We start from the raw sequence: 16,806 nt of genomic DNA on the forward strand, positions 1-16,806 counted from the left end.
ACTAATATAAACAATTACAATCTGTACTGTCTGTGGAATATCTTGGTGCTATATAAAGCAGTTAAAGGGGTTGACATATCCCTATTTTCACCTAGACAGCTCCCCCGATATGAGCATCTCATGCTGTTTGTTTATATTTTTTACACTGCTAGGCGGAGGCTTCCGCCTAGCAGTGGTGCCGGTGAAATGGGATGACTTTAGCACTGCCCTAGCTGTTTAACAGGCTAAGGCAGCGCTAAAGCCCACCCATTAGTGACGGTGAGCTCACTGCACGGTGGAAGCCTCCGCCTAGCTTTACCAATGGAGAGCCTGGTACGTCACCAGATCTACAGAAAAAAAAAAAAAAAAAGCCTTTGCCCAGCGTGGTTTAGTGCAGGAAAAAGGAGAGCTTCGGAGCATGAAATTCTCCGATGCTCATATCAGGGAGGCTGACTAGGTGAAAATGGGGATGTGTCCGGGTTCAGCTCTGAACCCGGACAGCTCCTTTAAAACTTTAAAATAGTCATATATAAGTAAATTGAGAGTTAGGGCACTAGCTAAAGTTCTCCACTTTTTGTTGAATCAAGATGTCGATTACTCTGAGGGTACAGATTCACATTTATTGTCATTTTAACTGAAATCTGTCACCACAATCTTGACCTATTATCTGCAGTAATACAGGATCCCAGATCTTTATTTTTTATTTTCCTACTGCCCCCACCGTTTCTCTGCTATCGACATTGTTGGGACTGCCATGCATGCGCACAGGAGTCCTCTCTATTACATTAGGGTAGGTTCACATCTTTGGCAACCAACTCCGGTAGTCTGTCCAGGCATAATCGGATACTGCCACACACCACACACCACCTCGTCCCCAATGATTATAAATAGGATCCGGCTGCTTTCTATAAATGCTGACTTTTGGCCTCACAAATACCGCAGCATGTCGGCTTTTATTCTCCGTAAGATAAGTTACACGTACCCACTAGCATGTGTTTAGAGGGGTTGGGAGAGATGGCTGTCAGTCAAAAGAATGTTTGTCCAACACATATACTGTATATAATGTGTGTGCCTAGCCTGAGAACATTAGTAAATTATAGGTGTTCCTCCAAACTTGTATGAGGACAACTCCTTTTTTGAAATGTATCCATGAATTTGTCGCTACTCTCCATGGAAATTAATGGGACAACCAGGGTGTGTAGCTACAGGGGATGCAGAGGGACCAGCTGCAACCAGTCCCTCAGCCTGAAGGTGCCCAAAAGGTCTATCTGCCCCATCTAACAAGACTGATGCTAGTAAATAAATCTGATAAAAAGAAAACCCTGTTACAAGTTTCGTATTGGGTCCCACAAACTCCATGCTACAACTCTTAAACTTTGAAACCTCAATTATCTAGCTGAAAAGCATTATGTAACTGTAAGCAATGTGTAACTGTAACATATCTAATAAACACCCCCTTACACAAAGCAATTTTCAATGCACAGATGAAGGATCCTGAGTATCGGAATTGTTGCTCATTGACGGTGCCCTTTTTGTTATTTTTTCATTTTACCAGGATATTCACTGATTTCTGTGATCTAATGGCATGTGTTAACAGGGATGGAGAGAAAGAACTCACTTCCTGCAGGCAGTAAAAGGATTAAAGGGGTTTTCTAAGATTTTGATACTGATGATCTACCTTCAGGATAGGTCATCAGTTTCTGATCAGTGGGTGTCTGACAACCAGAACCCCCGCCGATCAGCTGTTGGAGAAGGCACCAGCACCCCTGTAAGTGCCGCAGCCCTCTCTGTACGTACCAAGCTCAATGCTGTACATTGTATAGCGGCTGTGCTTAGTATCGTGCTTAGCCCCATGCCTAGACCACGTGTCGTCACTGTCCTAGGAACAGCTGAGAGATTGTCGCTGCACTCACAGGAGTGCCGATGCCTTCTCAAACAGCTGATCAGCGGAGGTCCCAACCGATCAGATACTGATGACCTATCCTCAGAAAAAATCTGTATCAAGATCTTATAAAACCTCTTTAAAGCAGTCTACAATTGGCGCTTGCCGTTTAATGTTTAACCTATAAATGTCCTGATCTTTAGAACTCTAGTATCTTGCTCTGTAAGAAAATCTTCCAGGCATTCAGAAATGAGTAATTAGGTGGAACATGTTTTGCTGCTTCTATTTCCAGCAGCTTGTTTCTAACTAATAGAAAGTGGCAGAGACAGAAGTGACAAACAAATAAGAAAATTAAGCGTGTAATGCTATCAATAATGCCTCTTAATATTAGCCAGATTGCTGCCATCAATTTAAACATCCCTTAAAGCTTGTCAGGAGGCAAAGACTGCATGTTCCAAAACACAGGAAATTAATTTAATGAGATACTTGGAAGGATCTCTACTTAAGACTAGATCTCATACATTTTAGGAGTCATCATTTTGAAGCAGAGAATCAAGGACAAAGCAATGATTGTTATACTTACAGCAGAGGTTTCTCATTCACAAACCCCGCTAAATATGAATACCTATAGAAGACTACCAGACCGCATGAAGTCAATAGTACACTTTATTTGCAAAATTCTGCGTTTCGGCAAACCCCCAGACGAAGGTTCGCCAAAACGCACGTCGGTGTTGGTGCCATCCCGGAGGAGGCACACTATGGGTAATTGATTCTGTCCTTTGCATACTTGTATTATTATTTCTTGCACTTGGATTTTATTTCGTTGGATTAGTATGAATTGTTACCATTGTGCTCCCTTTCAGTTGATGCCGCCATTTCCCTACACTTGTTTTTAATACATGAATTTTATTATGAATTTTGCAAATAAAGTGTACTATTGACTTCATGCGGTCTGGTAATCTTCTATAGGTATTTATATTGTTGTTTCTTGCCATAGGCATGTGCTTACTGAGCAATATATGGTAGTTACGTAATGTGAGATATTTCTTAAATTGTACTATTAAAGGCTGAGTCTCTACTTTGGTTTGCTCGCTAAATATGAGTTGTGTGTAACCCAGAGTAACTAGTCCATGAACATATTTGTGGTGAATAAGATAAAATGTAATTTTAAGGGGGTTTTCCAGGGAATATTTACATTTAGTGCCCGTTGCTCTCCACTTCCTGTTCCCAATCCCAGTGATTGGCTGAGCAGGCAGTCCAGTCCAACCCATTTTCTCTGCATCAAGCGTGGGACCAGCGATGTGAACTGGAGGAGCACCAGAGCGGCAGCAACAGAGGATCGGTGAGGTGAGTGCAGATTGTTATTTTTAACCCATTCTGACTTTTTTTTTTTTCTTAAATATTTCTTAATATAAATATTTTCTCAATATTTCCTGGGAAACCACTTTAATGAATAAATCGCCACAGAAAGAATCCCCCCAACAATAATCTTCACAAATATATATATGCCTGACACAAAATCCTGAAAAAAGTTACCTTGCTCGTTATATTAAAGCATTTTTTATAATGTAAGAAGTGTGTAGGCAGTCATTATGAGATTTTGTTTACAACTATATACATATATATGGTAAGTTTCTTAACATTCAAATAAATGATCATCCATTTAACAGGTAGATGCCCTGACTGTGTGTAAAATCTATAGTGTATGGGCACCAGAGAGGCTTAGGTCATGTGTGGAGGTCACAGAAGTGAATAAGAGCATTTAGAAAAAGTGCCGTTTTTGGGGTGATGTGGCCTTGAGTGTGTTAGGGCTAGGTTTACGGTAAAGATTGTTCTAAGGATTGTTTGGGGTGGTATTTGTCTCTCCTAGGAGCACATACATTCTAGGCACAACCCTGAGTCTGGCAGAACTGCTGCTTGTTAGCGGCCCAATGCTTTGGCTCATAGAGGGGGTTCCCAGTAGGATGCAAGTATACATGCAGATACACGGCAGATAGTGTTGGGTTAATCAAGCTTCAGATACTAGATCTGAAGTCGATTTGCTCCAAACTTCGTTTTAATGATGTATGGAGACCAGTCTCCACACTGCATTAAAAAGTATTGGCTCTGGCGAGACAAAGTGAGTTATCACTCAAGTCTCACGAGACTTTGGTGAATAACTTTGCCCATTGATTTTTAAACTTTAACCCTTTCACTACAAGTGCCATACATGTATAGCGCTGGAGCAATAGGCAAACATGGCGCCCGCTCGCTAGTGCAGCGGGCTTCATGGCCAGCAGGTCTTAAACAGCAGAGACCTGACGCTTAATTACCGCGACCGGCAATAATGTCGATTGCAGTAAATAAAGCCTTTAGATGCCGTGATCAAGTGAGATCACGGCGTCTAAAGTGTCCAAAACCCGGAAGCTTGTGCTTCTGGTAATACTACCGCCATCCCCTGCGGCCAATGGGGATGCCGGTAACTGGTTTGAATGCCTTAGGGCTTGCTGAAGAGACCTACAGTATTCAAACTGCAATTCTTATTTTGGCCACCAAGTTGCAGGCCAAAACAAGAAATCAGCAATAGAGAGTAATAAAGTCATTTAAAAAAAAAATTTTTAGGCTCATATATGAGCTTCAAAATCATTACAAAAAATTAAAATAAAAAAAAATATATAAAAAATGAAATATTAAAGTTTAAATCACCCCCCTTTCCATATATTAAAAAAATAAATACCTTAATCACAAAAACTATAAACATCATGTGTATCACAGCGAACAAAAACACCCGTATTATACGTCCAATACGATGAATGGGGTAACGGAAAAAATTGTCAAAATGGACATTTTTTCATTGATTCTCTTACCCAAAAAAATGTAATACAATGTGATCAAAAAGTGACACACACTCCAAAATGGTATCAATAAAAACTACAGATTGTCCCGCAAAAAATGAGCCCCACACAGCTCACTAGATCTAACTATAAAAAAGATGGTGATGTGAATTTTTTTTTTTATAAAGTTTACATTTATTTTAACACTATTTAGACATAAAAAGCCTATACATATGCCACCTCATTTGGATTTTTTTTTACTGATTCCCACTACATTGTATGCCATAATTAATGGTGGCATTCGAAAGTACAACTTGTCCCGCAAAAAATAGTACAGCTATGTGAACGGAAATATAAAAAAGTTATGGCTCAAGGCTCAGTAACGATGCAGATTGGATCCATGTTTTAAAATGGTTTTAAAGTTTAAAAATCAAATCCCAAAGTTATCGGTGACTCACTTCGCCAGAGCCTATACAGTTGAATGCTGTACGAAGATAAATCTCCATACAGCATTTAAACAAAGTTTTGACCTAAACAACTTCGGATCTAATGGCACCCCATGGATTACTGGTACAGCCTAGAGTGTCAGGCTCCTGGGAGGTTTAGATCATGTGTGGAGGTCACAAGATGCTGAGACAGATGGAAATGAACAGTAGTGTTTAGGAAAGTGCTGTGCTTTCAAGGGGTTGTGGCACTTTTTTAAAGGGGTTTCGGCTCCTATTAGCCAAATGGCACCATGTTTTTGGGCAGCTTGAGTTAAGAGGAGCACAGTGGCTCAGTAGTTAGCAGAGAACAACATCTTCATTGAATTGGTATGTTCTTCGCGAGTTTGCGTGGGTTTCTTCCGGGTAAGGCTACTTTCACACTAGCGGCACGGACCTCCGGCAAGCTGTTCCGTCGGGTGAACAGCCTGTCTGATCCGTCCTGCCGCTCGTGGACGTGTGCCCCCGGACTACCGCTCCGGCCCCATTGACTATAATGGGGGCGGAGTTCTGGAGGAGGCACGGCAGTGCACGGCGAGAGGCTGCTGGAATAAATGTCGGACATATCTTAGTTTTATTCCGGCAGCCTCTCGCCGTGTTCTGCCGTGCCTCCGCCGGAACTCCGCTCCGCCCCAATTATAGTTAATGGGGCCGGAGCGGTAGTCCGGGGCACACATTCACTAGCGACAGGACGGATCCGACAGGCTGTTCCGACAGGTGAACAGCCTGTCAGATACGTCCTGCCGCTAGTGTGAAAGTAGCCTTAAACCAGTTTTCTTCCACACTCCAAAGACATACTGATAGAGAACTTGAATAGTGAGCTCCTCTATGGACAGCATTTAATGATAAGGTCTGTAAAATGCTGCGGAATATGTCAGTGCAAGTGAGTAAAAAAAAAATAAAGAGTAGGGTGAACCCATCCCCATTTAGGTACCAGTTAAGCTTTAAAGTAGAATTTCAATCAAAAGCTGAAAATTCTAGATTGGGTAGGGTCTACAGCTATCTATTTCCTTCTTGTTCCCATAATTAGACCTATTAGACGACAGTTAAGGGAATTTTTCACCAGTTTTATGGTGTCCTAGTGACAGATCCCCTTAGCAAAAAGCTGGATAATTTTTTGTAAATCTGTTTCGCTATACTGTACAGCTCCAACGCATGCCGATGAGTCCTGATATTCATGAGCTCCCAGCTCTCTTCACCCTCTGCTGCTGATTCTAGTTGGGAAACAACTGTCAAATCACTGGGAGCTGATGAATATGAGAACTCACTGGCATGCACTGGAGTAGGACTGAAAAGATTACTCGATTGAATCGAGTAAATCGACCAAAGAATCCTCGATGCAAATTTTTTGCATTAAGGATTCCTTTGTGTCATGTGACCACGGAGCGGGGGTGAAGCGTTTTCTAATACTCACCGATCCGTGGTAACCGCCGGCCCGCGTGCTGCACTGTCCTTCTGACACAGCGTCAGGACATAGTGCATGTATGCGTGCACTATGACCTGACGCTGCGTGATGTCAGGAAGACAGTGCAGCGTGCGGAGAAGAAGACAGAGGAGTTGTAAAGCAGCGCCCCTACAGGAGAGGTAAGTATTAAAGGGCTGCTGGAGACTAGGAGCAGAGATGGTGGCACTGGGGGAGCCGGGGTTCACGCTGGAATCGGAGGGGATGATGGCACAGAGGAATCATGGCATTGGGGACAGATGGCACAGAGGACTGATGGTACATAGAGCTGATAGCACAGAGGATTGATAGCACTGGGGGACTGATGGCACAGAAGATTGATGGCATGGGGGGTGATGGCAATGGGGGGAGCTGATGGCACAGAGGACTGATGGCACTGGGGGAGCTGATGGCATGAGGGGAGCTGATGGCACAGAGGATTGATGGCATGGGGGGGTGATGGCACTGGGGGACTGATGGCATGGAGGACTGATGGCACAGAGGGAGCCGATAGCATATAGAGCTTACAGCACAGAGGATTGATGGCACTGGGGGGGGGGGGGGGTGATGGCACTGGGGGGAGCTTATGGCACTGAGGAGGGGGGGCTGATGGCATGGGGGACTGATGGCACAGAAGATTGATGGCACTGGGGGAGCTGATGGCACTGAAGGGGGCTGATGGCACGGGGATCTGATGACATTTTAGAAAGGAAAACATTCTTTTTTATTAGTTTTTTCTTATTAGAGTACTTGATTAATCGTTGGTTTAATCAATAGATTACTTGATTACTAAAATAATCGATAGCTGCAGCCCTACACTGGAGCTGTTAGGACTTGGAAGTTAGGGCAGCATACAACTGGGGACAGATTCCAGAAAAGTTTTCTTTTGGTTTCTTTCAGCATACTGTACGGTCCTCCTTATTATAAGTGGGGCAGGGATTGCACCTGACAGAATCATTCTCTGCCGTTTCCTTTAAGCTGGGGAAGTGCTCAGTTATGCGTAGTTCAATTTTATATTCTAAAATAAAGCTGCATAAGTAAAAGACGCAGTCTATAAACGGCATCTATCAAATCTACATCTATTCATAGGTCATTAACATATAAAGACAAACATGTTAATTACCTTTGGACTAAATATTTAGCATTGCAAAGCGCAATTAGAAGAATTAGAAGCGTGTAATATGTGTTATTTAAAAATCAAAGTACCACCTAAGGCAATTATTTTTTATCCTCTTAATATCTACAGTAAAAATGCCAAGGGGAAAATAATTAACTTTGCTAATTTTACCACTGACGATAATAAAATAGCTTTGCTTTTCATTATGGCTTAGATATTCACAACTAATTGCTAGTCCCAAGAGTGGACCTGAAAGCAGTGAATCATAGCGAGCACGATAAAAGACTGTAGTAAAACACAGTAGCTGCTTAATACTAGAGCTTAACTTTGAACTGTGCTACCTGGGAAAAAAGAGCAGTGGTAAAAACTATTTTATCACATTTTAAAAGGTATCTGGATAATAAGAATTTCTCTAAGGATTTAATTCCTAAACTTTTTTACATTGGGGAAATCAGAGGAAAAAAAATATGTTCCTGAGGAACCTCTTAAAGTACCTCATCGCTACTGTAAAAGTGACAGGTTTTGCTAATGCAGTCCTCCTGGGAATTTTCCAAAGATGTCTGGGAATTCCCTTATGTATATTCTATAGGCCTATATTTAAAGTGCCAATATTTCAAGACAATGGGACTTTAAAAAAAATTGAATTATCCTCTCTGACATACTCACCTTGTCAATGCCGTAATACGGACAAGAATAGGACATGTTCTATTTTTTTGAACGGGCCGCGGAATGGACATACGGATGTGGACAGCACGCGGTGTGCTGTCCGCATCTTTTATGGTCCCATTGAAGTTTGCATCTGACCTGCAAAAAATACGGACCAAAAATACATTTGTGTACATGAGCCCTGATGATGTGAAATTCATGTGATTTCAACCTAACTGACTATGGCAATGATCATCATGGATGAAATATCACCATGCAGGGTGTGATTGGCTACTGTGGTCAAGTGACATGACTTATGGATGTCATCTCATCTCATAGGTTTTGCAGGTAAAGAGGAACAACAGGAAACAGCTAAAATGAACTTAGTGGTATTAATAGGTATATAATTGCTTAACATTTAAATAAATTGAACAGTCAAATGAAATGTGGGGATATATCTAAATATCTCATCTACATAAGTAAGCACGGTAAATAGATAACCCGCTATTTTTAACCAGTCAGTATTTTCATTTTTTGAGTTTAACTACGGAATTCAGGTGCAAGGGGAAAAAACACTGAACAGAACCGGTGGGTAACTTTAATTAAGACTTAACTTTTAATACATCATTAAAATACCCAAAAAGGAAGCAGAAGGTCACCCGCCAGGGTGCAACAGACTTGTCACAAATCACTCAGTGGTGAATGAATACAATAATGCTTTATTAGTGCCAAGAGAACTAGGAGGGAGCGGGGTGTGTGGGAGTGGGTGAGAGGGGAAGGGAAAACTGGGTCTATTCCTTAGTAAACCCCCCTCTAGTAGTGCTCCACCTGGGGATCAACAACCTGACCCTAAACAGGGCGATCCCACTGCATGTCTACTTCCTCCTATTATATCCCTAGGTGTCCCTACGCCGTGCCATTTGACTGCCCGGCTTCATCGAGGAAGGGAGCAAGCGAGGGAACTAACACCTGGTACAATAAAGGATACACTGAGAAAAGCTACATAAAGCAATTAAGCAGGTATATATAGTCCTGCCCAAGCACAAACATATAGATATGCACACGATAGCAAGCAGTATATAGCTATATCCCAGTACCGCTCTGCTCGACGTGTTTCATTGGCATGAGGCCAAATCATCAGGGGACTTGAATTAATAAAATACAGCAATGAAATAACAAAAAATAAACAATAGCAAAAAACAAGTGAAGCTTAGCAACAACGGCATAGGCTCCTTCTGGTCAATCTAATGGAGTACTTTGTCCTCATGGCACAGCCCTCTATTTTCTCTGAAGCTGATAGTCATCCAGCCGGGCTTGTGGCGGCAGCGCATGTAAAGGCGTGCAAATGAGCCTTTTGAAGGCAGCTGCATTGCACATAAGCCGCATCCCATCCGGCACATGACCCGTCACGTGATCAGAGAACCATGACATCACAGTCACAGGATCAGATCAAAACAAGATCAGAGAGTCATGACATCACAGTCACATGGACCGTCACATGATCAAACGGGGGCCGATGCGGCAGTCACAAGATCAATGTAGGGAGTGGCTGTAGTATCCTAGGCACTCCCCTTCAGTGACGCTGCAGGGGGCGGGTAAAACAAAGGAGAGGATGTCAGTTAAGCCACAGACATCCCTGTCAGTTCCTCCAGGGCGGCGCTACTCCCAATCTGGCGCCGATCAAAGCAAAAACAGACCAAGGCAGTATAAAATGGCTCTGCCAGGTCTGAATAAAGGCTCAATATGACAGAATTAGTCAATATATTAGGACAAGACAGTCCCTATAGCGTGGTGAGATTAGAAGATTCCGGTAAGGCAAAGCATCATCACTGGAGGTCACCGCAGAGGAAGCACCTGGTGAAGTCAAATGAAACAGTCATAGAAAAGCTGTTCATTTAACCCCTTAGGTTGCACGGTTTTAAGCTCAAAGATCCACCAGGTCTCCCTCTGCAGTACTCTCCTCTCCCAGTCCCCACCCCTTTGTAAGGGGGGGGGTGGATTCAATCCCCATAAACATCACCATAGAAAAACTACCCCCATGTAGAAGTTCTACATGTTCAGCCAGAGAAGTATCCCTTTGTGACGCATATCCCGCAGTGCTCGCCCACTCTTCTTCGAAATTCTCGGGTAGTTTTACCCACATACTCAATTCCACAGCCGCATGCCCCTCTATAGATCACTCCTTTAGATCGACAATTGATGAAACTTTTGATAGTATTTTTTGTGTGTAACATTACTAATACAAATGCAGCCTTGGATGATAACATGGCGGGGAACAAAAGAGGTGTTTAGAAATCTGTTAGTGGCCTTGAATAAGTATAGTATAGGCCTTAGTTTTACCTCCGAAATTGTATATAACTCGCTCCCCTTTCTGGATATCTTGACAGAAAGGGGTCCTGGGGGGGAGATTCAAACTAAGACCTTCAGGAAGCCCACATCTACAAACTCGTTCTTGAAGTGGGACAGTTATCATCCACAAACCCTTAAAAAGGGTATCCCCGTTGGTCAATACCTGAGAATGAGAAGGAATTGCTGTACACTTAGGCATTTTAAAGAGAAAGCAGCTGATTTACGCGTAAGATTCTGTGAAATGGGCTATCCGGATTACATTTTGAGGAAGGCGTATCAGAATGTCTTAACTAGTGATCGCATGGAACTCCTGCACCCTAAGAAAGAACAGAAGGGGAAGGACTCTATTCGCTTGATAGCTACATTCGATGGGGGAGCTGATGAGGTGAGGAAGATCATCTCTAGACACTGGGGTATCCTTAAAATTGATCCTGACATCAGTGATGTGATAGTGGAGGCCCCACAAATCACTTACAGGAGAGGACGCAATTTACGTGACCATCTCGTCCATAGCCACTACAGTGTGACATCCAAATATAACGGGGAATGGTTACATCCCATCCGTGGATGTTACCGCTGTAGTGGCTGCGTAGCTTGCCCACACATTATCTAAGGCTGCATTTTTATTAGCAATGTTACACACAAAAAATTTACTATCAAAAGTTTCATCAATTGTCGATCTAAAGGAGTGATCTATAGAGGGGTATGTGGCTGTGGAATTGAGTATGTGGGTAAAACTACCCGAGAATTTCGAAGAAGAGTGGGCGAGCACTGGGGGATATGCGTCACAAAGGGATACTCCTCTGGCTAAACATGTAGAACTTCTACACGGGGGTAGTTTTTCTATGGTGATGTTTATGGGGATTGAATCCACCCCCCCCCCCCTTACAAAGGGGTGGGGACTGGGAGAGGAGAGTACTGCAGAGGGAGACCTGGTGGATCTTTGAGCTTAAAACTGTGCAACCTAAGGGGTTAAATGAACAGCTTTTCTATGACTGTTTCATTTGACTTCACCAGGTGCTTCCTCTGCGGTGACCTCCAGTGATGATGCTTTGCCTTACTGGAATCTTCTAATCTCACCACACTATAGGGACTGTCTTGTCCTAATATATTGACTAATCCTGTCATATTGAGCCTTTATTCAGACCTGGCAGAGCCATTTTATACTGCCTTGGTCTGTTTTTGCTTTGATCGGCGCCAGATTGGGAGTAGCGCCGCCCTGGAGGAACTGACAGGGATGTCTGTGGCTTAACTGAAATCCTCTCCTTTGTTTTACCCGCCCCCTGCAGCGTCACTGAAGGGGAGTGCCTAGGATACTACAGCCACTCCCTACATTGATCTTGTGACTGTCGCATCGGCCCCCGCTTGATCACGTGACGGTCCATGTGACTGTGATGTCATGACTCTCTGATCCCCTGACAGGATGGGATACGGCTTATGTGCAATGCGGCTGCCTTCAAAAGGTCCATTTACATGCACTGCCGCCATAAGCCCGGCTGGATGACTATCAGCTTCAGAGAAAGTAGAGGGCTGTGCCATGAAGACAAAGTACTCCATAAGATTGATCAGATGGAGCCTCTGCCGTTCGTTGTTGCTAAGTTTCACTTGTTTTTTGCACTTTATCTATTGTTTATTTTTTGTTATTTCATTGCTGTATTTTATTAATTCAAGTCCCCTGATGATTTGGCCTCATGCCAATGAAACACGTCAGGCCGAGTGCTACTGGAATATAGCTATATACTGCTTGCTATCGTGTGCATATCTTTATGTTTGTGCTTGGGCAGGACTATATATACCTGCTTAATTGCTTTATGTAGCTTTTCTCAGTGTATCCTTTATTGTACCAGGTGTTAGTTCCCTCGCTTGCTCCCTTCCTCGATGAAGCCGGGCAGTCAAATGGCACGGCGTAGGGACACCTAGGGATATACTAGGAGGAACTAGACACGCAGTGGGATCGCCCTGTTTAGGGTCAGCTTGTTGATCCCCAGGTGGAGCACTACTAGAGGAGGGTTTACTAAGGAATAGACCCAGTTTTCCCTTCTCCTCTCACCCCCCCACCCCTCCCCGCTCCCTCCTAGTTCTCTTGGCACTAATATAGCATTATTGTATTTATTGTATTCATTCACCACTGAGTGATTTGTGACAAGTCTGTTGCACCCTGGCGGGTGACCTTTCGCTTCCTTTTTGGGTATTTTAATAAGGTATTAAAAGTCAAGTCTTAATTGAGGTTACCCACCAGTTCTGTTCAGTTTTTTTCTTGTATTTATAATTGAGTACCCATTTGTAGGTTATTGTGAGAGATCATCTTATTCCCATGGTTATTTAAATATATGCTGCAAGGGGGGAAAAAAATCATATTTTGCATTACCTTTGTGTTTTGTAGTTGTGCAAGCCCAGTGCAAGCATTTGCCAGGAGGAAGTCTCCACTCAGAATAGCCATTTTATTTCCAAACTGCATATCCTTAAGAGGGCCATCACAACTCTTCAGCTCTTCAATATTTACAATCCCACGATGCGCTAAGAATGCTGTATGGATCAGCTCTGAAATTTCAGCCAAGTTTCTCTGGCTGTGAAAACAGAATAAAATCATCATCAGTTAATAAGGGGTAACATTATGCTTGTTCTATACTCTATTGGCCTAGGATGAGATTAGATTAAAAAATTTAGAAGAACAATCTTGCACATTCTTGCAGTGCCTTTTAAACTAGTGGTTTGTGTTGTCTGGTTGGGAACCATGCGGTAAAGCCTGTATGCACTGCCAGGAGGGCAAATATAGGTGAAGAACATGGTTTTTATGTGATTCACATGAAATTTCCATACTGCTAAAAAACTGCATGGCTAACCTTTGGAAGTTTGTAGCAAAACCACTTATGCTTTTGCCACATAGTTCATGAACATGGGACTTTATTGCTCCATTGCGTTGGAAAAAAATCAAGCAGCTTTGCTTAAAATGTGTCTCCAGATCCTATGACAATCAATGTCTCCATGGTTACAGACCACAAACAAACCCTGTGTAGTCCGATCTTGAAGTCATACTTTCTTTTATATGTCCTCTGTTTATCAGTTTTGATCCTAATATTATTTAAAACGGTCTACGTTAACAAAGATTCGTAAAATATATGTATGTCTTTCAAAAAATGCTGGAAGAATCGTAACAATAGCAACAATATCAACAGCGATTAACAAACCCAACCATATCCTCTGTCCATTTTGGGATTCATGAAAACAATACTCTAAATTCAGGGGCAGTTTGGGAACTTAAAAGGGTTTTGCCATCTCAGACAATGCGGGCATATTGCTAGGATTGCTACAATGAGAACGGAGCGGGGAAATGAACGGAGGGCATGCGCAGCCGCCCTCCAGTCATTTCTATGGGGCCGCCGAAAATAGCCTAGCGCTGGCTCAGTGGGCCAGTCCTAAAGTATTGATACCCAAGCCGGACGGGACATTGCAGTTTTGTAACGACTTTCGAAATCTTAATGAGGTTTCCAAATTCGATGTGTATCCCATGCCCCGAGTGGATGAGCTCATCGAGAGGTTAGGACAAGCCCCATATTTTTCTGTTTTGGACCTCACGAAATGGTACTGGCAGGTGCCCCTAACGGAGGCTGCCAAAGAGAAAACTGCCTTCATCAAGCCTGAGGGGCTGTATCAATATTAGGTCTTAGCCTTTGATCTGCATGGAGCCCCCGCCACTTTTCAGCAACTAATGGACATTGTGATTCGTCCACATCGTTCGCTGGGATGATTGGGCGGAAAAGGCTTTTATCACTTTGAAGTCGGCCCTATGTGGGTCACTGGTTTTGGTGACGCCCGACTTCAAGAGGGAGTTTGTGGTACAAACGGATGCCTCCAATGTAAGCCTCGGTGCTGTACTGTCTCAGAAAGTCAACGGGGAGGAGCATCCCATTTTCTTCCTAAGCCGCAAGCTCACCCCAGCCAAAACCAGCTACAGTATAGTGGAGAGAGAGTGCCTGGCTATCAAGTGGGCACTCGAGTCTTTCCGCTACTATTTGTTGGGGAGAAAGTTCCGCCTGGTGACCGACCACTCCCCTCAAGTGGATGAGCCAGGCCAAAGACAGGAATGCCCGGGTCACCAGATGGTTTTTGCCTCTGCAGAACTTTAAGTTCTCGGTAGAACACAGAGCAGGCCGATTGCAGGGAAACGCAGATGCCCTGTCTCGGGTGCATTGCCTGGCGTGTGTCTACCCCCTCAGGGTTAAACAAGGGGGGGTGGTATGTGACACAGTGAGGGGTTGTGTCTGGCAAGGCAGTTGTTTTCCTCCCAGCATGTGTGGTTGGGCTGGTTTCCAGCCAGGTGAGGTCAAATACCGGACCGGAGTTTAGGTGCCGGTCTGGGTTTTGGCAGCACCTGGCTGTCCTTCAATAGGCAGCTGGGCTCTGCAGAGAGGTCTTTGTTTTGGGATATGAGGCTTGGTGCCGTGCTGGAGGGCTGAGAGCTGCATGCTGGGGAAACAGACCCCCTAAAGCCTGCTGTGGATTACTGGAGGCAGAACTGCCAGCAAGGTGACTTGTTTCTAATAAACTTTCCATTGTGTGTGAATTAACACCAAGACTGCAAAGTTACGTGCGGTTTTGTGCAATTGCCTTAAGTGTGAATAAACACTGATGTTTTGAGTTAAGAACTTGTATTTTGCCTCTGTACTGCACCAGATATATATATATATAGGATCCATAGAAAGAGTCAGGCAGCACTCCTTAATGAACAGCTACAGCTGTGCAGGTGCCCGCGGTGGTCCCCCGATCCGGGACAGGATAAACAACACAGAAAATCTGCAGCACTCCTGCTGCGGATTTTCTGTGTTGTTATATATATATATATATATATATATATATATATATATATATAATTATAACATTTCTGCTGCATGTCAATATACTCTTAGCATTAAAGGGTTTTTCCAGGAGTTAAATACTGATAACCCATCCTCAGGGTAAGACATCAAAAAATCAGATCAGTGGTGGTCTGACTTCCAGAACCCCTTCCATTCAGCTTTTGGAAGGTGCCACAAAGCTTGGTCAAGCACTGCAACCTTTTCCTTGGCCTGTGACATCATATCCATCAGTTACATGTCCTTTCTGCAGCTCAGTCGTAGTCAAGTGAATGCGATTGAGCTATGACACGAAGCACAGTCACTATACAATGTTTGTTGCTGTACTTGGTATACCTTGAAGAGGCAGCAGCGCTTGTCTGAGCGCTGTTGGCAACGTCAAACAGCTGATCGGCAGGCGAGGGTGCTGGGAGTTGGAACCCTACCAATCACATTCTGATGACCTATTCTGAGGAAACCCCTTTCATTGACAATTTACTACTGACACTATATTTTAATGTTTGAGTAAATAAAGGTTTTATGTTGTCCCTTTAGGCTACTTTCACACCTGCGTTCGGGTGTCCGCTCGTGAGCTCCGTTTGAAGGGGCTCACAAGCGGTCCCGAACGCAACCGTCCAGCCCTAATGCATTCTCAGTGGAGGCGGATCCACTGAGAATGCATCCACCTGCCAGCGCTCCGCTCCGCTCGGGTGTCCGCCTGGCCGTGCGGAGGCAAGCAGATCCGTCCATACTTACAATGTAAGTCAATGGGGACGGATCCGTTTGAAGATGACACAATATGGCTCAATCTTCAAACGGATCCGCCCCCATTGACTTTCAATGTAAAGTCTAGACGGATCCGCTCAGGCTACTTTCAAACTTAGTTTTTTTTTTCAAACTATAATGCAGACGGATCCGTTCTGAACGGATACAAACGTCTGCATTATAGGAGCGGATCCCTCTGAGCAGACATCAGACGGACCCGCTCTGAACGCTAGTGTGAAAGTAGCCTTAGACTATATAATATTCAGCACATTGTTTTCTTGTTACTTTGACATGTGATTTGTAAACTAAAATTATTGAAGTAAGTGTAGAACAGATTAAAATGACTGAAATACCCAAGTTCAAAGCTGCGCTTCTAATATATTTGTTGATGATATATTCAGTCCACATTTCCAGCCTCTACTTGCTTACTTCCTGCCTCAGATATTTACAATTTTGCTTTTAATTGTTAAAAACAAGACCAGACTACAAAATGGAACACAT

General features: G+C 43.5%; 1 protein-coding gene across 1 annotated transcript in view; it reads right to left on the reverse strand.

Annotated features, from left to right (window-relative positions):
* Positions 1-16,806, reverse strand: part of PDSS2 (decaprenyl diphosphate synthase subunit 2) — a 239,473-nt gene that overhangs the window by 56,530 nt on the left and 166,137 nt on the right. Inside the window, exon 4 of the mRNA XM_040428832.1 lies at positions 13,077-13,275. Within this exon, the coding sequence (XP_040284766.1) occupies positions 13,077-13,275 (199 nt within the window). The remainder of the gene's footprint in view (positions 1-13,076; positions 13,276-16,806) is intronic.

This window comes from Bufo bufo, chromosome 4 (assembly GCF_905171765.1).
Source record: "Bufo bufo chromosome 4, aBufBuf1.1, whole genome shotgun sequence".
Taxonomy (NCBI): Eukaryota; Metazoa; Chordata; class Amphibia; order Anura; family Bufonidae; genus Bufo; species Bufo bufo.